Genomic DNA, 27,109 nt, shown 5'->3' with positions numbered 1-27,109 from the left:
TCTAGGTATATATATATATATATCTTTTTTACTTATGGTTAGTTTGTATTCTATTCTTTTATTTTTTTTTTCAGTTAATTTCTATCAAGATACAATTAAAAAGAGTAGTTGACATAAAATAATTAGTCAAGTAAATATTAAAATAATCAATATCGTCAAGAATCATCTTTTAATATTATTATATTATTATTATTATTATATTATTATATTATCTTTTAATGTTATTTTAATATTGACTTGGAAATACTTGATATACCGATCTTACAATTGTATGACATGATGTGATATGTGCTATTAGAGTTTTTGGTTTGAACAGGATAAAGGTTATACAAACGCGACTTCCATATTTTTATCATATTAATATTTTCCAAAAAATTCACATATTATCTCGCGTCATATTAAATTAATATGGCTATTCGTTTGCACATTAACAAAGAAGATTTAGCCAAGCAGGAGGAGTCTGAGTTACATCTTATGCCATGTAAAATTCACGGCGATGAAGGCGCGAATGTTTCCTCCTATTTCAAGCCTTACATTTGTAAGATTAACGAAGAACGTGAGTGATCAAATAGAGTTATACGCGTGTTATATACAGAAAATGCTTGTAATATTAATTTATCATGTTATTCTATAAAGATTACGATTGTTCGTTCCGTGGCTATCCACTTCAAGGGAAGAAAGTAATTGTACCTGCTGGATACAAAGGCATGACGTTTACAGAAAATAAGAAGGCAGACGCTGAAAATAAGATCCGTAATTTATATTGCACAGGAACGTTTTCACGATTCACATATTGGAATTACGATAAAATACCGTCTAAGAACGATGCTCTTGTAGCAGCGTTGGATTGGATTGACATAGCTGAAGCGGTGAGTACTTTCTTTACTTAGACAATTATGTTTTATTATAGCCATAATATCTATACTGATCTAATAATTTTTTTCAGTTACATTCATCAGAAACATAGTTGTAATACCAAAAGAGAAAATACAATTATTTAAAATTTAAATGGAAAATATAAAAAAAGTATCGTCTTGTTCGTGATAATATATTTTTATACTTTGATAGAAAAAAAAGATAATAAAGATAAATTCTTTTCTCTGTATCTAATATATACTTTTTACAGCATCATAATTGCATGATCATGCCACAAATAATGAGCATATGATGTAGGCATAAGAATCCATGACTGTAAAATGCATGAAGAAAGTGTAAAGAGAGATAGTGGTGGTATCAATATAATCTAATTAACAGCAATGTTTAAAGAAACGGAATTTCCTATTTAGACATTTGTGGACTTCTTTTTTTTTTAAATATAGTAATACGATATGTGTGAATGCATTCTGCAGATCTTTTTAATAATACTGAGGTATATGAGATTTGTACAACTAATTCAGAACTTTGTGTGTGAATACCATCATAAATTACAAAAATTCTTACATTCGTTCGTTCTCTTACATTCTAAATTATAGTAAGTTTCTGTCTCGATATAACGCGAAATAATAAATAAGATAAAATATTTCTATCTGTGATATACTTTTCCCGCTCGTACACGCACGTTGCTTACTATAAGTATCGCTAATAAAATAACTTTAGGTTCTAGAGGACCTATTTACAGTAATAACAATTACAAGTTTCTAAGAAGCTAAAACCAGCAAAGTGAAGCCTTAGGCGAACTAGGAAGGTGTCCAACAAGTGGCATTGAATAATACCTGCCTACTATTTTCGTGATTTAATCTTTTTTTTACGCTAGACGTATGCGATCACATTAGTTTATAATATAGTATATATTATTTCCGATGAAAATCTTATTATGCCTTAAATTAAACTTTGTTTGCGTTTAACATTATATGGGTGTGTACGATTCTACACTAATATTTATGGATACTCGTGAAATTATATAGAGAATTACAATGGATAAATAATTCACACACGATTCTCCTTCCTATTGCATAATACTTGCGACTCTCTCCGTTTCTCTTTTGTACCCTGATTTCAAATGTGTATTTTCATATACACATATTGAGACGAATGAATTTCTTAGAACGTGAGATATGTTCCGTTTGAACATGCAAATTGGAAAACTGATTTCGTAAAATTCTTTCGCGTGGAAACTCACATCTTTAGCAGTATGACTGTGACACATTCGTGTTTCAAGAAACATCATTTGTATAAAGTACAAGACGAGCTGCAACGAGCAGTATATAAATAGAATGCGTATTAATCTTTGGTATTGTCCGCGCGTTTCTGTATAATATGATAGATCTTTTATCCAATTCGATATACCTAGTCAAAAAACTGAGTTAGTAAAAAACACCAACTTGTGTATATAATCATATATATATATATGACTTTATATTAAATGCATTTAGTGCCACTATTGATACTTTGCGCCATCGTTGATTAATGAAGGATATATCTGAGCATCCATATATGCTATCTTAGTTATGTGAATTTACAAAATACATTTGTAATACCAATATATGTCAAGTTATTTAGGCCAAAGAATCCCAGTCAATTTGTGATAGCGTGTATCGAATATATGCACATAGCCTACAGAATTGATCTCCGATACACTCTGGAATGAAAATATTATCACTCCTGTATTATATAGAATCATTGGCAACACGAGAAAGTGTGCATATTTTATGAATGAAAAGTACACTTTACATTATCCTCATTAACACTATAATAAGAAAAACGGAATAGTCAAATTATTACAATCTCAACTGGAATTTCCTTTCTTTGGCGTTTTAATAATACTGAGGTATATGAGATTTGTACAACTAATTCAGAACTTTGTGTGTGAATACCATCATAAATTACAAAAATTCTTACATTCGTTCGTTCTCTTACATTCTAAATTATAGTAAGTTTCTGTCTCGATATAACGCGAAATAATAAATAAGATAAAATATTTCTATCTGTGATATACTTTTCCCGCTCGTACACGCACGTTGCTTACTATAAGTATCGCTAATAAAATAACTTTAGGTTCTAGAGGACCTATTTACAGTAATAACAATTACAAGTTTCTAAGAAGCTAAAAATAGGCCCGCTGTGTATCACTTTGTTTCACTTATGCAAAAACTCTCTAACGTTTACATGTAAAATTGCAAGAAATGCTTTATAGAGAGACGTTTAGCTTTGTTACTATACTGTTCATGTATTAAGCTAAACATATTTTAATCACATCTTATACATAATCAGACGGGTATGAGTGCCTGCCTGCTCGATTTTACATTAAGGTCAGCAAAGTGAAGCCTTAGGCGAACTAGGAAGGTGTCCAACAAGTGGCATTGAATAATACCTGCCTACTTTTTCGTGATTTAATCTTTTTTTTACGCTAGACGTATGCGATCACATTAGTTTATAATATAGTATATATTATTTCCGATGAAAATCTTATTATGCCTTAAATTAAACTTTGTTTGCGTTTAACATTATATGGGTGTGTACGATTCTACACTAATATTTATGGATACTCGTGAAATTATATAGAGAATTACAATGGATAAATAATTCACACACGATTCTCCTTCCTATTGCATAATACTTGCGACTCTCTCCGTTTCTCTTTTGTACCCTGATTTCAAATGTGTATTTTCATATACACATATTGAGACGAATGAATTTCTTAGAACGTGAGATATGTTCCGTTTGAACATGCAAATTGGAAAACTGATTTCGTAAAATTCTTTCGCGTGGAAACTCACATCTTTGGCAGTATGACTGTGACACATTCGTGTTTCAAGAAACATCATTTGTATAAAGTACAAGACGAGCTGCAACGAGCAGTATATAAATAGAATGCGTATTAATCTTTGGTATTGTCCGCGCGTTTCTGTATAATATGATAGATCTTTTATCCAATTCGATATACCTAGTCAAAAAACTGAGTTAGTAAAAAACATCAACTCGTGTATATAATATATAATATATATAAAGAAGAAAATAAAATTGACACAATTTTATGTTTCGTAATTAAAATCTATAAAATTTATAAAAGTAAGCTGTTAAATAATGCGCACTCTGTACACTCAGAAGAGAAACAAATATCAAAATCAAATTTTATACTATTTATACGTGTTGAAACGTGTCTATAATTCATTGGTTTGGTCCTGATGAAACTTGTTCTGATCCTGTTGCTGCTTGATAAAAGCGCTGAGTCTGTTCAATAAGAATTGCTTATCGTGGCCTTCTAATACCAACTGATTCTTCAACACCGTCACCATATGCTTGTTCGCTATTGACACCGCGTAATAGTAATAGAGGAGCAGAGCGAGAATGACGAAGGCCGGTATCCCGAAGCCAGCCGTACTCAAGAAAGATAGAGTCGACTGCAGCCAGTCAGGGAAGTGCGAAAACGTCGCGATTAAAAACGTCCACACGGACTCCCATTCGCGAAATGGCCCGCACGATTTCGACGGCATGATCTTCGCGATGAAGTAGCCGACCGGTATCACCGCCAGGATAAAGGAGACTAGCAGGATGAACATGAACAGAGAATTCGATCTGCTCGCGCGATAAATCTTACTCGATGGTGTACTGTTCACTAAACAGGTAAATTTCTTCAGGTAGAACAGCACCATCATGCCGAATATGGCGTTCAGCATTAATAATGGGACGAAGAAGCAGCCGAGCCAGCATATCATTTGCAAGTAGATAATATCCAGCACATGTTTGGGCAGGTCAAATTCCTGCTCGCAGACGAAGCGCAAAACCTTGTTCTCGGTGTGTCGCGCGATCAATGAACGCGGGTAATTGACGAAGAACGTCATGAAGAATTGAATGATGAGATCGGTGGCGTATAGCTTGAAGAATTGCTGTCCTACAAACGATTCCCAGCATAACGGCTGTTTGTTCGCGCTGTTGGCGCATTCGTTTTCCGGAACTTTGTCGGCAGCAAGTCTGTACAGAAACGTTAACAGAACAACGAGAGAAGCGAGTCGAAGAAACACGTTTCTGAACAGTGTCACTCGAACGACGTATGACGGACTGTAGTTTTCTAGAGCGACCAGATAGCGAAAGAGAAATGGAATCGCTATATTGAATCCAACGATGCATATATATGGAAGAAATTCGAAGAATAAACGAGCGATGTCGGACATCTCGTGATCCGGCTCTAAGTATATCCAATGGCACTGACACTGTGCCAGCTGACTGAACGAGAAGTCGATCACGTAGTAAATGAACGCGCCGCATGCACTTAATATCGTTAAAACCAATAGATTAACGAATAGACGTATAAAGAAGAGCTTCGTTTTCTCCTCCCTCGTGCGATTCTGCCGCTCCTCTTCCATTCTCTCTGCCTCCAGGAATGCTTTCATAGCGTTATACAGCGCCTTATGCTTCACGGCAGCGGATTTCTCATTATGAATGCAATAATCCCAACCGCCGAATATCAGATTACAATATTGATAAAATTGTCCCTCACCTTCTACGATTCTTTCCTTGAAACCTTTGGCGGCCGATCGGACGATCGCTATTAGGCTAACGATGAAGACACTGATGATGGTACAGATGTAGGACAGCGGTGAATTGTAATAGAAGTTGACACCTACACTCTCGTAAATCGTATGCGTATACCAGCCGTAATAATATGGACTGTACTCAGCTAAGCTGCCCTGCACGAAATTGGTAGGATTACTTTTGCTGGTCATATTCCGGTACAATTCGGAGCAACACGCTATGCTGGCAGTGTTGTTAGATGAACATATTTCGTTCACGGGCGTCTCAAGCAAGAACGCTGGCAGCTCTATCAGTAAGAATATAATTGCAAACAGAAACAGATTCAGATGCATCAACCACTTAATGAATAAAAAATACGCCACTATACCCATTCCAAATTTTCCGCCTATTATCTTGAGACTGTAGCTCCACAGCTCCATCTTGGACCAAGTCTCCTTCATTCTTATTTGAAATTGCTGCCAAGCCTTCCTGCGCTGCCATTTCAGTTGTTCGAAGCCTTGAAGTCTCAACTTTGTGGCGCTCTGAGATATGCACGGATAAGATTAATATCCAAGTTCTATTAATTGTATCATATAAAAGAGATAAGAGTTTTCCAAAATACCTGCAACTGGTTTTTCAATTGTATCTTTTGAGACATGCATACAGGCATAGCCTTGATCTGCATAATTTCCTCCCAGGTACGCTCTTCATTGGACAAATTTTCCGAGAGATCTGGTAGCATAGATACTGCCGCATCGTGTATATTGGTTGACATACGCCTTGACGTTGTAGTGCCACGAGATCGAGTGCTCGTGCGTCTTCTCAATGTTGTCTTTGTGTCATTTCGAATTCGTTTGGCTGTGGCTGCATTAAATATACAGGTGTAAGATGTAGGTGAAAAAATGCTTTCTAAGTTTAAACTTACCAACACGAGACTTCTTGCTGGGAAGTAAAGTGGCTATATGCGAAGGATCCCTCTGTAGAGCCTGTTGCAGATCTGCTTCTATAGCTGCTGGATAACTCTCCTGATAGAACTCAGCACCAGCCTCTTCCCACCCGTGCCCTCTATCGCAGCCTCTTTTCTTTCTTTCTCCGCCCGACATTTTTAATCTTTAGAATATAATTGGGGTATAATTCAAGTCAGAATCAGGTGTAAATAATCACGATCTTCAAACATTCAGTTTTGCATAATTTGTATCGCTCGACACATGACTTCAACAATTATCTTCCATTCGTTTCTCCAATTCAAAATCTCTCGTTTAATTTTTACATACTATTTAAAAGCAGCCACAGGTAATATTGTTCGGACGACGATGACATATATCAACTAAAAAGAAAAATCGACTATTATTGACGTGAATGTATCACTTTCTCTCAGGGTGCATACCACCAGCGTTACGCATACACACGTATCTATTCGATGCAAGCTATCGTTTTGACAGCTTTCAGACCGTCATGATCGGCGTGGATTTTTCGTCGGTCGATACTTTGATAACAGTGTCCTATGCAACAATTTATCTTCAGCTAACGACGGTATCGTGCTTTCAGGTCGCTGATAACAGATGCGCCGCTTCGCACAACACAGCTTCGACAGCACGTGCAACCCTCATGAGGAATTGTCTCATGGAGATTGGATCAACATGATGGATGATGCCGGGTTTGGCACTTCTCAGATCTCAGAATCGCGACAGACGGACGGAAACATCGTGGAGCCTTGTCGCAGCTGATTAGTATCTTGTTTGTCCCGCACGTCAAATGTCAAACTCGGAGCAGACGGCTAATAATGGCCGCGTTCAGCAGAGAAAGCGCTCAGTTATCGTCTTGTCAACACTCGACGTTGATTCGTTGGTTCTAAAAGTAAGAACCAATCACATTCGATTGCTACTAAGCGGTTTTCTCTGCTGAACGCGGCCAATAAGAGGCTGCCGAATAACGAGAACCTAGATGGCGTCACGATAAATTTGTATGGACACTTCGAAGAAAAAAATATTTATATAGTAGCGGCCCTCTATTCTGGATATCTTTATTCTGAATACTTCTCTATTCTAAATATTTTCCTATTCTGAAACAACTGTAAAATTTTTTTTTGCGCTTTATATAATTACTTCATCTCATATAACACTATTAATAATAAATATTATGATATGTACCGATCTTACAGTTGTATGGCATGATGTGATATCTGCTATTAGAGTTTAGTTTGAACAGGATAAAGGTTACACAAACGCGATTTCCATATTTTTATCATATTAATATTTTCCAAAAAATTCACATATTATCTCGTGTCATATTAAATTAATATGGCTATTCGCTTGCACATTAAAGAAGATTTAGCCAAGCAGGAGGAGTCTGAGTTACATCTTATGCCATGTAAAATTCACGGCGATGAAGTCGCGAATGTTTCTTCCTATTTCAAGCCTTACATTTGTAAGATTGACGAAGAACGTGAGTGATCAAATAGAGTTATACGCGTGTTATATACAGAAAATGCTTGTAATATTAACTTATCATGTTATTCTATAAAGATTACGATTGTTCGTTCCGTGGCTATCCACTTCAAGGGAAGAAAGTAATTGTACCTGCTGGATACAAAGGCATGACGTTTACAGAAAATAAGAAGGCAGACGCTGAAAATAAGATCCGTAATTTATATTGCACAGGAACGTTTTCACGATTCACATATTGGAATTACGATAAAATACCGTCTAAGAACGATGCTCTTGTAGCAGCGTTGGATTGGATTGACATAGCTGAAGCGGTGAGTACTTTCTTTACTTAGACAATTATGTTTTATTATAGCCATAATATCTATACTGATCTAATAATTTTTTCAGTTACATTCATCAGAAACGTAGTTGTAATACCAAAAGAGAAAATACAATTATTTGAAATTTAAATGGAAGATATAAAAAAAGTATCGTCTTGTTTGTGATAATATATTTTTATACTTTGATAGAAAAAGGATATAATAAAGATAAATTCTTTTCTCTGTATCTAACATATATTTTTACAGCATCATAATTGCATGATTATGCCACAAATAATGAGCATATGATGTAGGCATAAGAGTCTATGACCGTAAAATGCATGAAGAAAGTGTAAAGAGAGATAGTGGTATCAATATAATCTAACTAACAGCAATGTTTAAAAAAACGGAGTTTCCTATTTAGATATTTGTGGACTTCTTTTTTTTTTAATATAGTAATACAATATGTGTGAATGCATTCTGCAGATCTTTTTTTCTGAAAGACATAAATTCGTTTTGCATAAGATTACCATATATATATATGACTTTATATTAAATGCATTTAGTGCCACTATTGATACTTTGCGCCATCGTTGATTAATGAAGGATATATCTGAGCATCCATATATGCTATCTTAGTTATGTGAATTTACAAAATACATTTGTAATACCAATATATGTCAAGTTATTTAGGCCAAAGAATCCCAGTCAATTTGTGATAGCGTGTATCGAATATATGCACATAGCCTACAGAATTGATCTCCGATACACTCTGGAATGAAAATATTATCACTCCTGTATTATATAGAATCATTGGCAACACGAGAAAGTGTGCATATTTTATGAATGAAAAGTACACTTTACATTATCCTCATTAACACTATAATAAGAAAAACGGAATAGTCAAATTATTACAATCTCAACTGGAATTTCCTTTCTTTGGCGTTTTAATAATACTGAGGTATATGAGATTTGTAGAACTAATTCAGAACTTTGTGTGTGAATACCATCTTAAATTACACAAATTCTTACATTCTAAATTATAGTAAGTTTCTGTCTCGATATAACGCGAAATAATAAATAAGATAAAATATTTCTATCTGTGATATACTTTTCCCGCTCGTACACGCACGTTGCTTACTATAAATATCGCTAATAAAATAACTTTTTAGGTTTTAGAGGACTTATTTACAGTAATAACAATTACAAGTTTCTAAGAAGCTAAAAATAGGCCCGCTGCGTATCACTTTGTTTCACTCATGTAAAAGCTCTCTAACGTTTACATGTAAAATTGTGGAAGAAATGCTTGTCTTTATAGAGAAACGGTTTTAGTTCTGTTACTATACTGTTCATATATTAAGCTAAACATATTTTAATCACATCTTATACATAATCAGACATGTATGAGTGCCTGCCTGTTCGATTTTATACTGAGGCATGCTTGTTCGCTATTGACACCGCGTAATAGTAATAGAGGAGCAGAGCGAGAATGACGAAGGCCGGTATGCCGAAGCCAGCCGTACTAAGGAAAGACAGAATCGACTGCAGCCAGTCAGGGAAGTGCGAAAACGTCGCGATTAAAAACGTCCACACGGACTCCCATTCGCGAAATGGCCCGCACGATTTCGACGGCATGATCTTCGCGATGAAGTAGCCGACCGGTATCACCGCCAGGATAAAGGAGACTAGCAGGATGAACATGAACAGAGAATTCGATCTGCTCGCGCGATAAATCTTACTCGATGGTGTGCTGTTCACTAAACAGGTAAATCTCTTCAGATAGAACAGCATAATCATGCCGAATATGGCGTTGATCACTAATAATGGGGCGAAAAAGTAGCCGAGCCAGCAGATCATTTGCAAGTAGATAATATCCAGCACGTGTTTGGGCAGGTCAAATTCCTGCTCGCAGACGAAGCGCAAAACCTTGTTCTCGGTGTGTCGCGCGATCAATGAACGCGGGTAATTGACGAAGAACGTCATTAACAATTGAATGAAGAGATCGGTGGCGTACAGTTTGAAGAACTGCTGTCCTACGAACGATTCCCAGCATAACGGCTGTTTGTTCGCGCTATTGGCGCATTCGTTTTCCGGAATTTTGTCGGCGGCAAGTCTGTACAGAGACGTTAACAGAACGACGAGAGAAGCGAGTCGAAGAAACACGGTTCTGAACAGTGTCACTCGAACGACGTACGACGGACTGTAGTTTTCTAGAGCGACCAGATAGCGAAAGAGAAATGGAATCGCCACATTGAATCCAACGATGCATATGTATGGAAGAAATTCGAAGAATAAACGAGCGATGTCGGACATCTCGTGATCCGGCTCTAAGTATATCCAATGGCACTGACACTGTGCCAGCTGACTGAACGAGAAGTCGATCACGTAGTAAATGAACGCGCCGCATGCACTTAATATCGTTAAAACCAATAGATTAACGAATAGACGTATAAAGAAGAGCTTCGTTTTCTCCTCCCTCGTGCGATTCTGCCGCTCCTCTTCCATTCTCTCTGTCTCCAGTAATGCTTTCATCGCGTTATACAGCGCCTTATGCTTCACGGCAGCGGATTTCTCATTATGAATGCAATAATCCCAACTGCCGAATATCAGATTACAATATTGATAAAATTGACCCTCACCTTCTACGATTCTTTCCTTGAAACCTTTGGCGGCCGATCGGACGATCGCTATTAGGCTAACGATGAAGACACTGATGATGGTACAGATGTAGGACAGCGGTGAATTGTAATAGAAGTTGACATCTACACTCTCGTAATTCGTATGCGTATACCAGCCATAAAAATATGGACTGTACTCATCTAAGCTGCCCTGCACGAAATTGGTATGATCACTTTTACTGGTCATATTACTGTACAATTCGGAGCAACACGCTATGCTGGCAGTGTTGTTAGACGAACATATTTCGTTCACGGGCGTCTCAAGTAAGATCGTTGGCAGCATTATCAGTAAGAATATAATTGCAAATAGAAACAGATTCAAATGCATCAACCACTTGATGAATAAAAAATACGCCACTATACCTATTCCAAAATTTCCGCCTATTATTTTGAGACTGTAGCTCCACAGCTCCATCTTGGACCAAGTCTCCTTCATTCTTATGCGAAATTGTTGCCAAGCTTTCCTGCGCTGCCATTTCAGTTGTTCGAAGCCTTGAAGTCTCAACTTTGTGGCACTCTGAGATATGTACGGATAAAGATTAATATCCAAGTTGTATTAATTGTATCATATAAAGAGATAAGTGTTTTCCAAAATACCTGCAACTGGTTTTTCAATTGTATCTTTTGAGACATGCATACAGGCATAGCCTTGATCTGCATAATTTCCTCCCAGGTACGCTCTTCATTGGACAAATTTTCCGAGAGATCTGGTAGCATAGATACTGCCGCATCGTGTATATTGGTTGACATACGCCTTGACGTTGTAGTGCCACGAGATCGAGTGCTCGTGCGTCTTCTCAATGTTGTCTTTGTGTCATTTCGAATTCGTTTGGCTGTGGCTGCATTCAATATACAGGTGTAAGATGTAGGTGAAAAAATTTATTCGCAACTGCTTTCTAAGTTTAAACTTACCAACACGAGACTTCTTGCTGGGAAGTAAAGTGGCTATATGCGAAGGATCCCTCTGTAGAGCCTGTTGCAGATCTGCTTCTATAGCTGCTGGATAACTCTCCTGATAGAACTCAGCACCAGCCTCTTCCCACCCGTGCCCTCTATCGCAGCCTCTTTTCTTTCTTTCTCCGCCCGACATTTTTAATCTTTAGAATATAATTGGGGTATAATTCAAGTCAGAATCAGGTGTAAATAATCACGATCTTCAAACATTCAGTTTTGCATAATTTGTATCGCTCGACACATGACTTCAACAATTATCTTCCATTCGTTTCTCCAATTCAAAATCTCTCGTTTAATTTTTACATACTATTTAAAAGCAGCCACAGGTAATATTGTTCGGACGACGATGACATATATCAACTAAAAAGAAAAATCGACTATTATTGACGTGAATGTATCACTTTCTCTCAGGGTGCATACCACCAGCGTTACGCATACACACGTATCTATTCGATGCAAGCTGTCGTTTTGACAGCTTTCAGACCGTCATGATCGGCGTGGATTTTTCGCCGGTCGATACTTTGATAACAGTGTCCTATGCAACAATTTATCTTCAGCTAACGACGGTATCGTGATTTCAGGTCGCTAATAACGGACGCGTCGCTTTACACAAGACAGCTTCGACAGCGCGTGCAAGCCTCATGAGGAATTCTCTCGTGGAGATTGGATCAACGTGGTGGATGATGCCGCGTTTGGCGCTTCTCAGATCTCAGAATCGCGACGGACGAAGACATCGCGGAGCTTTGTCGCAGCTGATTAGTATCTTGTTTGTCCCGCACGTCAAATGTCAAACTCGGAGCAGACGGCTAATAATGGCCGCGTTCAGCAGAGAAAGCGCTCAGTTATCGTCTTGTCAACACTCGACGTTAAAAAAATTAAATAAAAAAAAAAAAAAAAATCAACTATTATTGACGTGAATAAATCACTTTCTCTCAGAGTGCATACCACCAGTGTTACGCATACACACGTACCTATTCGATGCAAGCTGTCATTTTGACAGCTTTTAGACTGTCGTGATCGGCGCGGATTTTTCGCCGATCGATACTTTGATAACAGTGTCCTATGCAACAATTTATCTTCGGCTAACGACGGTATCGTGATTTCAGGTCGCTAATAACGGACGCATCGCTTTACACAAGACAGCTTCGACAGCGCGTGCAAGCCTCATGAGGAATTCTCTCGTGGAGATTGGATCAACGTGGTGGATGATGCCGCGTTTGGCGCTTCTCAGATCTCAGAATCGCGACGGACGAAGACATCGCGGAGCTTTGTCGCAGCTGATTAGTATCTTGTTTGTCCCGCACGTCAAATGTCAAACTCGCAGCAGACGGCTAATAATAAGAGCCTGCCGAATAACGAGAACCTAGATGGCGTTACGATAGATTTTTATGGATACTTCGAAGAAAAAAATATTTATACAGTAGAGACTCTCTATTCTGGGTACCTTTATTCTGAAGCAATTGTAAAATTTTTTTTTGCACTTTATATGTAATTGCGAAATCATGTAATTATATGGGTAGAGCGAATGAAAGACAAAATATACACATGTAAATTTATTACGCGCGGCATTTGCTGACAATAATTTGTAGCAAGCACTTGGCAATATCTGTTAGAACAGACGTGGCTGACTGGGTATATATATATATATATGCAAATGCCGCGCGTAATAAATTTACATGTGTATATTTTGTCTTTCATTCGCTCTACCCATATAATTACATGATTTCGCAATTACATATAAAGTGCAAAAAAAAATTTTACAATTGCTTCAGAATAAAGGTACCCAGAATAGAGAGTCTCTACTGTATAAATATTTTTTTCTTCGAAGTATCCATAAAAATCTATCGTAACGCCATCTAGGTTCTCGTTATTCGGCAGGCTCTTATTATTAGCCGTCTGCTGCGAGTTTGACATTTGACGTGCGGGACAAACAAGATACTAATCAGCTGCGACGAAGCTCCGCGATGTCTTCGTCCGTCGCGATTCTGAGATCTGAGAAGCGCCAAACGCGGCATCATCCACCACGTTGATCCAATCTCCACGAGAGAATTCCTCATGAGGCTTGCACGCGCTGTCGAAGCTGTCTTGTGTAAAGCGACGCGTCCGTTATTAGCGACCTGAAATCACGATACCGTCGTTAGCCGAAGATAAATTGTTGCATAGGACACTGTTATCAAAGTATCGATCGGCGAAAAATCCGCGCCGATCACGACAGTCTAAAAGCTGTCAAAATGACAGCTTGCATCGAATAGGTACGTGTGTATGCGTAACACTGGTGGTATGCACTCTGAGAGAAAGTGATTTATTCACGTCAATAATAGTTGATTTTTTTTTTTTTTTTAGTTAATATATGTCATCGTTTACAATGCACAAAAATCAGGATTTTTTTTTTTTTTTTTTTTTTTCGAAGGAAGAGAAAAATGCATTATGCATTCCCACCGGCCGGTCCGGTGGGATATGCGGGACTCGCACCCGCTAAAAAACTCTCCCTGCAGAGCCAATCTTTGGCTTTCCGCCGATACTTACATAAATTTAATTCTGAGATATCGAGAACATGATAGGCACAAGAAAAATAATACAAATAAAAACCTCAAATTTAAAATTTTAAAAATTCCAACTTTATTTTCTTTTCTCATTTACAGTATGGTCGATTTTTGACACCAATTTGTCGATTTAATCAATAACAACAATTTCTGTATCAAATTTGTAACTTTTTTACTGACACCAGTTGATAGCAGACATTTGGCATGATCTGCTTTCGACAAATTGGTTATTTGGGTATATAGAGAATTGGGGAAAGATTTCAGTATACAGATGAGGGTACAATCAAATGCAACAAGATCCTTTTAATATTTTTGTCGATATACATTTAATCTCTGTGTATCATAACAATACAGAATCTCCGAAAATATACTTTTTGACGAGAAGCTTAAAGTATATATATTGTGCGTTAGAAAAACGATAGGCGTCTCATGAAAAATATATATCTACGATTTGTCGTCTCACGATGTGGAGGCGGCAAAATAACACTTTATCCGGACGATATCCGGTGCGCTGCGATCAAGAATACATATAGCGTAAACATATACATTTATAGCCGAGCTATATATGTATTGCCGTTTAATTTGCTCTCTCTTCCTATAACGTGCGACCGCAATTATACTCTGTGCGAAAAGCAGACGCTTGCGTATAGACGATAGTGCGTTCAGCGCATATCGCCGGCTTATCGGTCAGTTCTACAGCATTCTTCGCGTAAATGTTGTCGACTTACAATGTAACTACAGACTAGTTTGCACACTTGAGATTCCTTCTCCATATTTCTCAATAAATACGTAGATTTCTATTAAAAAAAAATTGACAACTCAGAAAAGGTCTTCGCGCAAATAATTGATTCTGTCTATTTGTTTTATGTTGTTTTTTTTTTTATAACGATATGAAACTTTGTAACATGATTGAGATCGCCGTCTTCTTCAAAGCTATGTCTTCTCCGCAAAACTGCCGATAAGTCGACGACTCCCAACGAATTTCCGTTCGGGGCCGGGAAGTTACCCTCGATGTTTATTGCCCGACCATGATCTCGTACTCGGGGAAGGCAACCTCGGAGCCGCCGAAAGGTATGTAACAAACGCTATGGGAAGGCTGCACCTTGCCGATGGTCAAAGTGCCCTCGTGGGATACGCGACCAACGAACAGCGGCTCGCCATCCTCTGTCTCACCACCCGGAATCGCGTTCGGTGGGATGTTGTTGCCGCTCGTCGGCACCCATGTGGGGTTGCAGCTGCAAAGGACCTACAGAAGAGAGACAAGATGAATAATGAGAATAATTCTCTGTACAAAATTAGAAATTTTCTTAAACATGTAGCTTTGTAAATACGCGATGCAATTACAAAATGTTTGACTATTGAAAATCTATTCTCTTAAATGGAATCAGTGTGTTATCACTAAAAAGCAATAAATAGTGACTTATAATTTCAGAGTTACAGTTATTGTAAATAGTAAAATCTCATTGAAAGAATCGGTTAGTGGCTGTTTCAATCAACTGTGGTATTTTATATGCAGAGAGAGAGAGAGAGAGAGAGAGAATGCGTTCTATAATATTACATATAAAATAAAATATATGTATATTTTGTTAAAAAAAATACCCGAGTTTTTTTTATAAAGAGTCTTATTCATTTTTTTGTCATCTTAACTGTAAGATAGTGTATAATATGTATATAATTCTAAATTTTTTTAAATATTAGTTATACGTATTTTATTATATATGTGTATGAGGACTCTCCCCTTCCAAAAAAACAATCCAAAATAAATAGAAAAAGTTTTAAAAGTTATATCTTGCAAATATGTACAATTATTACCGATTTTTTAATGAAATCTTACTGCTATAATCAACCAAATATAAGATGGTGAATCAAATAAGTATTTTTACTGAAGATCAATGAAATATTTATTTCTCGCTGAAATCTTGTGTGCTATGATTAGTGATACTTTCATTGATTTAGTTTAAGAGAATTTCTAGAATCTCGATATGAATTTTCTCCATAAATCCTCCATCCAATAGCTAACATAAGTCTAACAAATATTGTATACGAGTGTAATCCTTGGATGTCTGTGTTAATCGCATTTCATGATAATCAATCTAATTAATCCGGTTAATTAATTAATCTTTAGTTTGGATTTATACTCACTTGGTAATCAGTCTTTCCATGCTCTTCGCCGCCCCAGGCGATGTAGCAAACGGAGTGGCTGGGCTTCACCTTGCCGGGAATAAGAGCACCCTCATGATGAGCCCTACCGACGAACAAGGGCCCGTCGTCGTTTCCACCCTCGACCGCGTCAGGCGGTACCATTCCGCCGGACGCGTCGCACCAGCACACGCTTCCCGCGTCGAGTCCACGGACTTCCAGCGGTGCGGACGGCGCCGTGCTAGAATCTATAATCACATTTTCACGCTTAACAAATAATGCGCAAAGAATCTTCTGTATTACATATATACACGCTTCCCGCGTCGAGTCCACGGACTTCCAGCGGTGCGGACGGCGCCGTGCTAGGATCTATAATCACATTTTCATTATTTTAACAAATAATGCGCAAAGAATCTTCTGTATTACATATTGGCACGATAAAAAATATCAGAAGATAATATAATACAGCAATGCAAATATCGTCATCCAATCAAGCTATATTAATTGTCTATACGTAAGCTATGTGCTATGAAATTTCATGCGGTTAATAGAGTACGTGTTTGAGAAATAAAATGAAAAATGAAAATCACAAAACCCAGATAAGTATGCTACAAATATCAATTGACAAAATGACAGAGAGAAATATTAGGAGTGTCTTTTATTAATTGAACGCGTGCATGAGGGCGTATACGGATTTAACATCGCAGCCAAGCAAGGAGATTTATTCACTTGACGATCTCGAGATTGCGTTAATGCCGTTTATTAATCGCGGAAAATTATTGCGCAACGTGATGTCATCTTTCGGCATTGACGCCGATCTCGTATCGCCGTCCAGAGAGAAAGAGAGAAAGAGAGACGTGTCCAGAGAGAGATTATTACGTTTCTTCTGATCGGTAACTGCGGGATATTGTTCAAAACGGAGTTTCCAGTCTCCGGTCGCGCCCCAACTGGTGCGCACCCCCACGTAGCTCACGCCGATGGGATTCGGGTCCCGCCATTCCATAAGGATGGCACCGCTCTGACCGCCCGATCTGACCGTGACGAGGCCCTCGAGCCACGTAATCAAGAACCTCTTGTGCTCGCGCTCGCTGAGCAGATTCGGCGTGTCCACGCGCACCTGGACGGGTACGGAAAATTTCCCACATGAGAGCAAAAGACGTGTGAATGATCTTAATTCGGAATCGCCAAATCGTTCCAATCGTCGGACCAATTTTACCGTTCCGATTAATTGACATGACAATTAGCGAGGTCATTTCGAACCTTGTCAGGCTGTTTGCGATCGTATCTAATAACCGACGCCATGTTTTCCCACCCGCCGAGCATGATCTCGTACATGGGACTCGACTCGCCCTTCCGGTCGGTCAGCGCGATATGTCCGTTGCTCTTGGCTTTCACGTCGATCAGCACCGAGCCGCTTCGCACGGCATGGAACTTGTACTCTAGCTTGTTAGGGGTGTTCAAGGGTTTGCGACCTTATTAAATGTAAAAAAAAAAAATGATAAAAAACAATTATGAATTGAAAACACTTTTACCCATATGGTAAATTAAATAATCTTTAATTAATGTAGATTAAATAATCTTTAATTAGTGTAAACAAATTATGAGAAAAAAGAGAGAAAAAATAGACGAGAAATTAAACTCTATCATACATATATATGTACATGTATTTACATCAGATTATTTCCGATATGCTGCTCTTCTTCGAATTGAAGAAATTTCCATACGATGTTTCCGTTTTTATGTGTTCTTCATTACTTAAAATGATGCAATTTTCAGCAGGCGAAAGCGGGAAAGCAGTCAAATAAATAAATCCGTGTATCAGATATATGTGAGCGAAAATCAATCGCGTATCTAAGGTGCCTTACAGTCTATTATAGCTAAACGTGCCGTGTATCGATGTGCTGGATTAATATTTTTCTTTTAAAACTATTAAATGGAAAAGCTTTCTGCAAGACATCGAATTCTCTCCGTGCGCTCTTAATCCAGCATCGATCACACGTGATGTGGGGCTAATCCGTGCTAGGATGGAATCAGACATACTCGGGCGGAGAAGCAGAATCTAAGAAACGATCACGTGCGACTACGCCATATGGTTCTCACAACAGAGAATTGCTTTTCAAATACATTACGTACAACCACCTTGACCTCCGCCGCAGCATATGGCTGTGCGAACCGCGATGCATTAGCAGATTGTCCGAAAGGATGCCGGAAAGAAAATTAAAAAGTGTCAAATATCAATCTACGAGAAAATGCAAAAAATTTGATCAACCTATAGAGAGACGATTTGTTATTATACATAACGAGTCTCTTTATTATTTCTACCTACGCAGATACGGGTAGTATATCAACGTTATAATCTGTAAAACAAGATGGATCAGAAGAAGAATATATATCGAGGGCTAAAAAAGCAAAAAGTACTGGAAAAATAACTCGTATTGTTAGAAGTGAGAAAAGAAGAGACTCGGATGGCCTTACCTTCGATGAGCCAGTCACCGATGGCACCCCAGCCGGTGCAGACGCCGAAGTAACCGATCCCGAATGGTTCTGGATCGTTGTAGCTCAGGAATGGAGCCGAGTCGCCTTCCTTGCCAACCGTGAGAGCGCCGTCGTTCCATCTGCAAGTTTCGCACGATAAATAAGAGAAATTTTAGGTTATACGTTTATTATGATTGCGTAAAATATCGAAACTCGATGACTCGTGCGACAACAAGACTTAATGACTCGAACGGAACAAGACTTAATTGATGCTAATTAAATTAGTAATAACAACGCACGCTTAATGCTTGCCTCTTAACGACACTTCAATGAATATATAATAAGAACGAGCGTGCAACTACCTGATCCAAAAACCGCGATACTCGTCGGCGTTGAGGATGTCAGGTGTTTCTACCTCCGCCACTTCCGGCTTGGTTCTATTCCTGCGTATGACGGACTTGCTGTTGCTCCATCCTCCGATAAAAACCTGAAGAGAGAATGCGAGAGCTTCAATCCGTACTCTGTCGCAGTTTAATTATCATCGCATAAAAATATCGTCAAAAAAAAATTTTCTAACAAAGCTAAAATTTGTGGCTAGAAAGATATCTATTGATTCTCAGATACTCTGCATCAAAATAAAGGGGAAGGCAAAATCTCACCTCGTACATCGGATCTCCCTCCTGGGGTCCCGTAGTGAGAGCGACGTGAGCATCGTTGGACGTCTTTACCCGGAATTGGATCTGCCCGGCCGTCACGGGATAGAAATGGTACTCCAACTTGTCCTCGGTGGAAAGCGCTGGAAAGTTGAAGGACTACATGAAGCCATCGCGTTCAATAACTCATCTCGCATTTTCATAAATCTCTATAAATAGCGATAAAATCAGCTGATCAAGCGCGACCTTCGCGCGTTGATTAATATGGATGGGCGTTCTCCATATCGCGAAAATATGTCGATACTGAACATCCAGACATCCCGACGCCAGACCGACCCTACGGCTACGTCAAATACTCAAGAAAGTAGGACAATGCAGGACGCGATCGATATTGCGCGCTAGTAGTGATAATCATGTACGTGATTTACGTCTAGTGATTCGATCGTGATTTTATTTTAATGACGGGTCTATAAAGGTCATTCTGAGCGCAAACGAGTTACATGTGCGGGCCTCTGCGCCTCTGTTCAGTTTTAAAATGCGCATCGTAAAAACATTATCGATGCGTTCGACGCGCAAGGATGAGTCACTGTCAATTTTACGTTTGTCAGCAAGGAGATGTTCGTGTATATAACGTCGGCGTGTAGTAAAAACATATGTTACCGATAATTTCAATGTTGTATGTAAGAAGCTGAACCTATATTCTCGAGTCGATCGAGCTATGTGTACGGATCCTTCGTCCTAAATAAGCGACACAATTTTCTGCTCCAAAACGCCGAGATGTAAGACTTAAATAAAGGATTATTCTTGGTTCAACGATATCACGTTTCTTAGTAACCAACAAATTTTAATAATTCTGACTCATCTAGAAGAAAACTAACAGTAAACGATGTGATCACCGTTGGTGGATTCTTCCATTCTAAAAATTTTTTAGTTCTCGATTTTAATTTGAATTAGTCTTCGAAAACAATTAATATACACAATCATTCCATTAATCTTCACGTAATTTACATTAAACGCTTAAGCAAAAGAGTTTTATAGCATGTTATTAATTCCGAGGTCGCGCGAAATAGGCGTCAATTACGACTTCGATGTTATAATTAACATTTTTATCTATTTTTTCTATTTTCTGATTGTGTTTTTCTTCGAAACGCATGTAAACTTAATAGCACGCGAGTAAGAGAGTAGACGTAACGATTATAAATAGTTGGCTACGTGTCGGTCAACTATTCACCGCTGACATCATACGAATTGTAAAACGAGAAAGGGATTATAACGCGAGGCGATTTGGCACGATTCTTGCATAAGACATCCCTATACACGTTATATACGCTATACGGAATGTAACGCCGATGCTAAACTCGAGGTCATCGTCGAACGTAATAGGTCTAAAGCTCTGATGTCATTCTTATTTCGATGTCAATTACTCGTGCGATGTCCGCGATCCGGAATAATCGCCGCCCGCTATCCTTTCGACGAAAGACTGCTCGCTCGGAGTGTAACACGCTCGATAAGACGCTGATATCTGTTAATGTTTTCTTACTGAAGCTTTCCTCCCGAAGATTCTGTTATTTTGATTCCCGAAGCCACGTCAATACTTTGATATACGTTGCTTTGATACGCTCGATTCTGCTGCGAGATTTAAAAATTTTTCGAAATATATCATAGAAATATATGTTAAATGTATGTATGTACGTATGTATGTTAAAAAAATATTTTTTAGTATCTTATTTTTTTATCGAACGCAAAGAATATGTCTTTCGACGTCTAAAGAGATCGTGGTGATTTGAGTCGCGTTAATTTCGCGCGCCAAATTGATTAGCTTTCATAAAATGTGGGTCGCAATTAACATAACAACGTGAAAATTAGAGCTATTGAGCCCGATTCGCGTTGCGTAACTACGGATACCGTCGCTCACGCTCGAAATGTAAGCGAAAATTTTACAATTTTTTTTTTTTACATCGTCCTAAATAAATTAATACGCAATTAATTTCTGGCATTTTTTCATCCGCGACATCCGTTCGTGATGAAACGATGAAAGGGGATTCAGATAACGATACGGCGGTCGCGTGTGTCAGGAAAAAAAAATGATGTCCGAGCACTTCACGCTAAATAGTTGCACGCTAGTTAGTCCTACGGTAAATCGCGGCCGATAGCTCGGCTATGTGGAACTATTCGTGGAGCGATTCGCTGTCCGTGCTGCCATTGACCTCGCATGGCAACTGTCGTTGCTTTACCGTGGACTGCAAGGTGGACCGGTTGTGGAGAACGTAATTTAATGTGCCTTCTGCCAAGATTGCTGAAACTTCCTATACAACAGGTGTTACTCGCCGCTAATTCGTCACCTGCTCTAAAACGCCGAGAATCTTTATATTATATCTAAATATTATATCTAACAAGCAAAGAAAATCTTTTCGTAAAATTTAAAATTAATAATAAATATATGATGCATTTAAACCACAATGTCTGAACGATATATGAATGTTCCTACATTTTTTGTTTAACTATAAAAATATTTTCGTATCGCTTTTCAGCTGTCTCGACCGACTCGTATCGTTTTCCGAGCAATACCTGTCCACGAACTTGTCTCTCCTTCGCACCGGTTACATAATATAAAGGCAACACGTTTCATTTTTACGCGGAATTTTCGAAGGATAACAGATGAGCTGCCGTAAAATTTTTAACAAATATTTTTAGCAACAGTTTCGTTCGTGCGATCCCTCGAGAAGTTTACGTGACAGAAAGGACCCGGTCGGCGGGCAAAGGTTACATATAATTAGAGAGCCGTGCAATAGAACGCTCCAATTTCACGGTAAGGTGAATGGGAAAAGTGTCCATCTTTCACGCGCAGAATTTGCAGAACACTCCCAAGGATTCCGCTCTGATAATATCCAAACAAGGCATACGATCGCGTCACGAAGATGGCAGAAACAAAGGAGAGAATAAAATATTCCGCATCGTAAACGCGCAACTTAAATAATCGCGTATATGTATATATATGTATGTGTGTGTTTGCTCTTGAAATTAAGAATAGACTCGATGATGGAAAGCAAGATTTTCGAGAGAATGATAAATTAGTTTTCGCGTGCTCAGAGAACGGAAGAAACGACTTTAGACTTTTAGACGATAAGATGAAGAAGCTCGGAGGCGGCAACTTTATTACGAGACCAGCAATCTCTGGAAATCATGGATTGCGCGGACGTGGAGGGATCACATTCTTATGACATGATGTTATACCCGACGAGGGGGACGTCATCGGATCCGAGATCTACTCTCACAATCGCTATGCCGCGATAATTGCGAAATTTCTCACATTAATACTGCATGTAAACTCGGAAACTGAATAAACAATTTTGAGACAATGTGGCATATATTCATTAAATCGTGCAACAGATACCGCAGCGATACATACATATTATATATCTTAGATTTTACACTCTAACAAATATTTATATCGATGTCTGCGTGATTTAATGAATATCATCATCGTACTTCCTTTCATTCTATTCATTGTATCGTTCGTGCCGAATACCTGTGAAAACCGAAACCAAGTCTCTGATATTTGTTCCTAGAATCTTTTTCTCCATTGTCTGTGAGCACGCGGCGAGATTCGTAATTTCTTTTCAGGTCAGGTCTACACAAACGTTCGTACACGACAGTTCCTTTAAAGAATCGTTTGAGCATTCAAGATGCGATGCGATCGTATAAAAGCATCGAAACACCGGCCGGCTTGTCAAACCGGCAGCCGCGCCTCAACTCTATATTTAGAAAGACCTTAGAAAAGATACAGCATCGCTTCTTAAGAAGAGAGCTACTATTTCTTCCGCCTAGAAACTATTTTTCTTCGATCGCTATAAAAATCGTCGTAAAATGGAATAAAACTCGACGCGCGGAAATGAATTCGCGAGGCAGACGAAAACTCTTAGATCCGCGTCCAGAAATTAATCAACGAGTATAAAAATTTTGATTAATGAAATAATATCTTAGATATATTATACGACGTTAAAATCTTTTTTTTTTTTATTTTGGCGCAACGTCACAATTCTGCGTATATACAACGTTACGTAATGTTACGCGTCAATTTAAATCGAGCGATCATAACGATCATAGCTATATTCTACTCCAAAACAGTCGTGAAACATGTCGATCAATAATGCAATAGATGAATAGATTCTATAAGGTACAGCTAGCAACAGGAATTCCATATAAAACAAATCATATTCTAATTATATAGATTTAAAAAATCGTTAAAAATATCAAATAAAAGATTTCAAACGTCAAAAATACGGATATTGTAACTTACAGACTGCCATGTTGCTCTTTTAGTAATATACAAAGTCGACCGGTTATAGAAGACGAGACACCACGATGCGCACACCACAACGACGGAATTCGTACTGCGACCTGCGACGCGGCGCGGAATTTTGACGTCTTGCCGACCGCAACTGACAGCGCGGCGCATGCGCGATGCGTACAGGTATGATGATACAATGTATGTATGTGAATAATAATTAACGAGCGAGATGAGTCATGCGAGGATCGGTGATGTAAATACATATATCGAATTTCTATACTTTGCCTTCCAGAGAGATAGATCTCCGTAGATCCGATTAATTGTGACGTACAGATATAATAAGACAAAGGTCATCAGATCTCTTAATAATTTATAATTTATCATCGCGATGATCAAACTGTGAATCATTATCCCTCATTAATCATCTCATGTTTCAATATTATCTCCCGCTCGCTACCCGATTGTAATAAGCATTTTTACGTGCACATTGCGCTTGCGTGATAAAAGTTCATTCTCTATCAACATTACGCGATTCGTAATTCATACGTAAAAAAAAGAGAGAGAGAGGGGGAGAGGGAGAGAGAAAGAGAGAGAGAGAGAGAAATCGCGGTTTACTTTTTTAAATGATACTGATAATGAGGGCGAATTATTATAAGTGCTCATGTAGCGCATGAAACAAACAACAAATGGTATGCAGTCATTATCATTCTTAGACGATGATTTCATTTTAATGAACTAGTAATCCTCATCAACCAGTTGAATTTTTCATTTGCGTTACATTTGAGTAACGGTCTATATAAGTATACGGCGAGTTATGACAATGTATGTAATAATAACTATGAAATAATAAACTTCCATAAGGATATGGAGCTCGTTCAAATCCGTTTTAAGAATTAAATTTCCGCGTAATGATGATTCTCCGAATGATTCATGTGAATCATAGATTCAATTGTAAATTACATGCAGCACAAAAAAATAAAAATATATTATAATATATTATAAATATTTACTAATATAAAGATTATATAAATACATTAATAAATATTAGTAAATATATTTTTTTACAAGCGTCTTAATTTTTGATTACGAGAAATGTCGATAATATAAATAATTATTGTAAATTATCTCTTGACGATACCTGTAATCGATTGATGGTCACCAGTTATCAACAGCTGATTTTGACAACTTGATGTATCCATGTTTCATAAATTGAATTTCTGTAGATATATATGAGAAACTCATAATTAATTTATACAACACAATTCTGAATCAATATGTTATTAAATAAAAATATAAATATCGTGACAAGAGATCCTTTAGCTTCTATACGTATCTTATTATTATGCGGGAATCAATCTATCAACTTTTATTCATCGTGAAAAGACATACTTATTTACAGAGTTTATGAATTAATTAAAAATATTTTCAACATTGCACTCTAATATTAATCTCTAGCGATGGAGCGCTGATCACGTAATAAGTGCAAAGTTGGAGATAATTTATTCTATGCATAATATATTACAAAAGCAAAATAGCATGTACAGTGTGCAGTGTTAGCATGTTTACAGCTATAAGTCTAAATACATAATCGCAAAATGCAGAAAAATAACGCAACGTCCATTTCTCTCTTTCTCTTTGTATGGTGAAAACATCGTTCGCTTCCATTAACTAATCGTAAACTGCTAAACACTTTTCTTACCCTTCTAACAGTTGACAATTGACGTCAATTAGCCTTCCCAGCCTCGTCTCAGCAATTTACGCACAATATGGCATTTAAATGCGGTAAACAGGATGAGAGGGGATAGTATATTAACACTTTCGAATGCGTTGACATAGCAACTTGTTGGAGCAATCCTGTGAATTTTGAGCCTTTTATAATCTTATATTATTTCATAATTAATTTTAACGTAATAGAAGTGTGTCTAATCTTACAAATCTTATCAGAGTTAAAACAAAGAATATGAATTTCGTTCGATACAATCATATAAAAAAAGAGAGTTATTAATATCCATACTATTATCCGAAATATTATTCTAGTCTAACGCGACGAGTCTAAATATATTCGACCTCTGAGGGAGTGTAGTTATCTCAGCGATGCACATGTACTATCAAACGTGCACTGACCGGTTCTGAGGAGACCTCGTGAAAGAAAGAGTCGAGCCAACACGGCTCCATAACTCGAGATCTCGAGATGCGATCGCATAAAGCGAGGCTCGCGAATGACAATTATAGGAAAATTCGCAAGCTTTATACAAGAAAAAAAAAAAATTTAATATAGAATTAGATAATCGAAATGTGTGTTAATGTTAAGTCGACGAATCGCGCTGAAACAACGCGGGATGATAAAATTTTATTTTTCTCAATCGGTTTCTTATGTGTTAAATGTTTATTCGCACGTGCGTGATTACACCATTTCAGTGTCTTTGATGCAAGACATACCTCGGGGGCGTATCAAGGAAGGCCTCTCCTCGATCATTCCGCGTATCCTTGTATCGTGAGCCTTCTCTCGTACACAGGTTTTCTTTCTCGCGACCCTGAAACTGGTCCCAACCGACGACGAACATCAAAGTCAGGTACGAGCATTAGCGATTGCTGGCCTTGTGTTTACGGTACGAAATATACCTCGTAGAAGAAGCGCACAATTTTTTCAGAGTCATTTTGCATTTCGCTGGAAATTTATTATTCGCGACAAATGATAAAGAGTGGCGTCAAATATTGCCGTAAAAGAACAAACGGAACGATCCTTTATTTTCTTCCCCTATCACAGTCGAGGCTACAAAATACATATATTATATCTTACATCACCAACAATAATTAGAACATCGGCATATATGCATCCATCAAACAAGCAAAAATTCAAGACGCGACGATGAAAAAAGACGTTTATATATTTTATAGAAATAAGAAAAACAGCGATTCCTGAGAATATATACGATAAAATGTCAAAAGTGCATAATAATAATGTATTTAACGTACATGGCACAAAAGAGTAAGAGTTCGCCAGTGTATGGCACAAAGTAAAATATATCTAAATAAGTATATAGAACTATCGTCTATTTTAAATGACTGTTGACGCTCGAGAATTGTAACTTGTAACCCAGAATTATTTTATTAGTCAATTTTTTAATTCGTATACTGTAAATTATATTTCTCACAAAAAAAAAAAAAAAACAATTTTT

The 27,109-nt window shown here is 37.8% G+C and overlaps 5 protein-coding genes across 10 annotated transcripts; 2 read left to right on the top strand and 3 right to left on the bottom strand.

Annotated features, from left to right (window-relative positions):
- The first annotated feature begins 176 nt into the window (after window positions 1-176).
- Window positions 177-2,919, top strand: LOC115236545 (ribonuclease H2 subunit C-like). 3 transcript variants are annotated; one of them, XR_003884208.1, is made up of 4 exons: window positions 177-556; window positions 637-869; window positions 947-1,026; window positions 1,127-1,521. XR_003884208.1 is itself a non-coding variant. In XM_029809070.1 (3 exons), exons 1-3 carry the CDS (start codon window positions 409-411, stop codon window positions 965-967), a joined length of 402 nt encoding a protein of 133 aa, XP_029664930.1. In that variant the 5' UTR covers window positions 179-408; the 3' UTR covers window positions 968-1,521. The 3 variants fall into 3 exon arrangements, 1 of the variants encoding a protein (XP_029664930.1); XR_003884207.1 differs by adding an exon at window positions 2,768-2,919 and having other exon boundaries at window positions 179-556; window positions 947-1,369; XM_029809070.1 differs by having other exon boundaries at window positions 179-556; window positions 947-1,521.
- Window positions 2,920-3,150: 231 nt separating this feature from the next.
- On the bottom strand, window positions 3,151-7,249 carry LOC115236544 (transmembrane channel-like protein 7). Of its 2 annotated transcripts, XM_029809068.1 has the most exons (5): window positions 6,861-7,249; window positions 6,377-6,778; window positions 6,074-6,315; window positions 5,840-5,993; window positions 3,151-5,758 (listed from the first exon to the last, which is right to left on the bottom strand). In XM_029809068.1, exons 2-5 carry the CDS (start codon window positions 6,552-6,554, stop codon window positions 4,101-4,103), a joined length of 2,232 nt encoding a protein of 743 aa, XP_029664928.1. In that variant the 5' UTR covers window positions 6,555-6,778; window positions 6,861-7,249; the 3' UTR covers window positions 3,151-4,100. The 2 variants fall into 2 exon arrangements, with proteins under 2 accessions (XP_029664928.1, XP_029664927.1); XM_029809067.1 differs by having other exon boundaries at window positions 3,151-5,993.
- A 224-nt stretch (window positions 7,250-7,473) lies between these two features.
- On the top strand, window positions 7,474-9,292 carry LOC115236546 (ribonuclease H2 subunit C-like). The gene is made up of 3 exons (XM_029809071.1): window positions 7,474-7,896; window positions 7,977-8,209; window positions 8,286-9,292. The coding sequence occupies exons 1-3, from the start codon at window positions 7,752-7,754 to the stop codon at window positions 8,304-8,306; spliced, it is 399 nt and encodes a 132-aa protein (XP_029664931.1). The 5' UTR covers window positions 7,474-7,751; the 3' UTR covers window positions 8,307-9,292.
- Window positions 9,293-9,622: 330 nt separating this feature from the next.
- Window positions 9,623-12,634, bottom strand: LOC115236552 (transmembrane channel-like protein 7). The gene is made up of 4 exons (XM_029809078.1): window positions 12,272-12,634; window positions 11,788-12,189; window positions 11,473-11,714; window positions 9,623-11,392 (listed from the first exon to the last, which is right to left on the bottom strand). Exons 2-4 carry the CDS (start codon window positions 11,963-11,965, stop codon window positions 9,623-9,625), a joined length of 2,190 nt encoding a protein of 729 aa, XP_029664938.1. The 5' UTR covers window positions 11,966-12,189; window positions 12,272-12,634.
- A 2,028-nt stretch (window positions 12,635-14,662) lies between these two features.
- On the bottom strand, window positions 14,663-24,066 carry LOC115236632. Of its 3 annotated transcripts, XM_029809214.1 has the most exons (8): window positions 23,940-24,066; window positions 19,646-19,782; window positions 19,349-19,473; window positions 18,987-19,126; window positions 17,772-17,983; window positions 17,391-17,628; window positions 16,515-16,759; window positions 14,663-15,618 (listed from the first exon to the last, which is right to left on the bottom strand). In XM_029809214.1, the coding sequence occupies exons 1-8, from the start codon at window positions 23,947-23,949 to the stop codon at window positions 15,388-15,390; spliced, it is 1,338 nt and encodes a 445-aa protein (XP_029665074.1). In that variant the 5' UTR covers window positions 23,950-24,066; the 3' UTR covers window positions 14,663-15,387. The 3 variants fall into 3 exon arrangements, with proteins under 3 accessions (XP_029665074.1, XP_029665075.1, XP_029665076.1); XM_029809215.1 differs by lacking the exons at window positions 17,391-17,628; window positions 17,772-17,983 and adding an exon at window positions 18,645-18,674; XM_029809216.1 differs by lacking the exons at window positions 17,391-17,628; window positions 17,772-17,983.
- Between the last annotated feature and the right edge of the window lie 3,043 nt (window positions 24,067-27,109).

This window comes from Formica exsecta, unplaced genomic scaffold (assembly GCF_003651465.1).
Source record: "Formica exsecta isolate Colony F162 unplaced genomic scaffold, ASM365146v1 scaffold258, whole genome shotgun sequence".
Taxonomy (NCBI): Eukaryota; Metazoa; Arthropoda; class Insecta; order Hymenoptera; family Formicidae; genus Formica; species Formica exsecta.
This window is presented reverse-complemented; position numbering and strand designations above follow the sequence as displayed.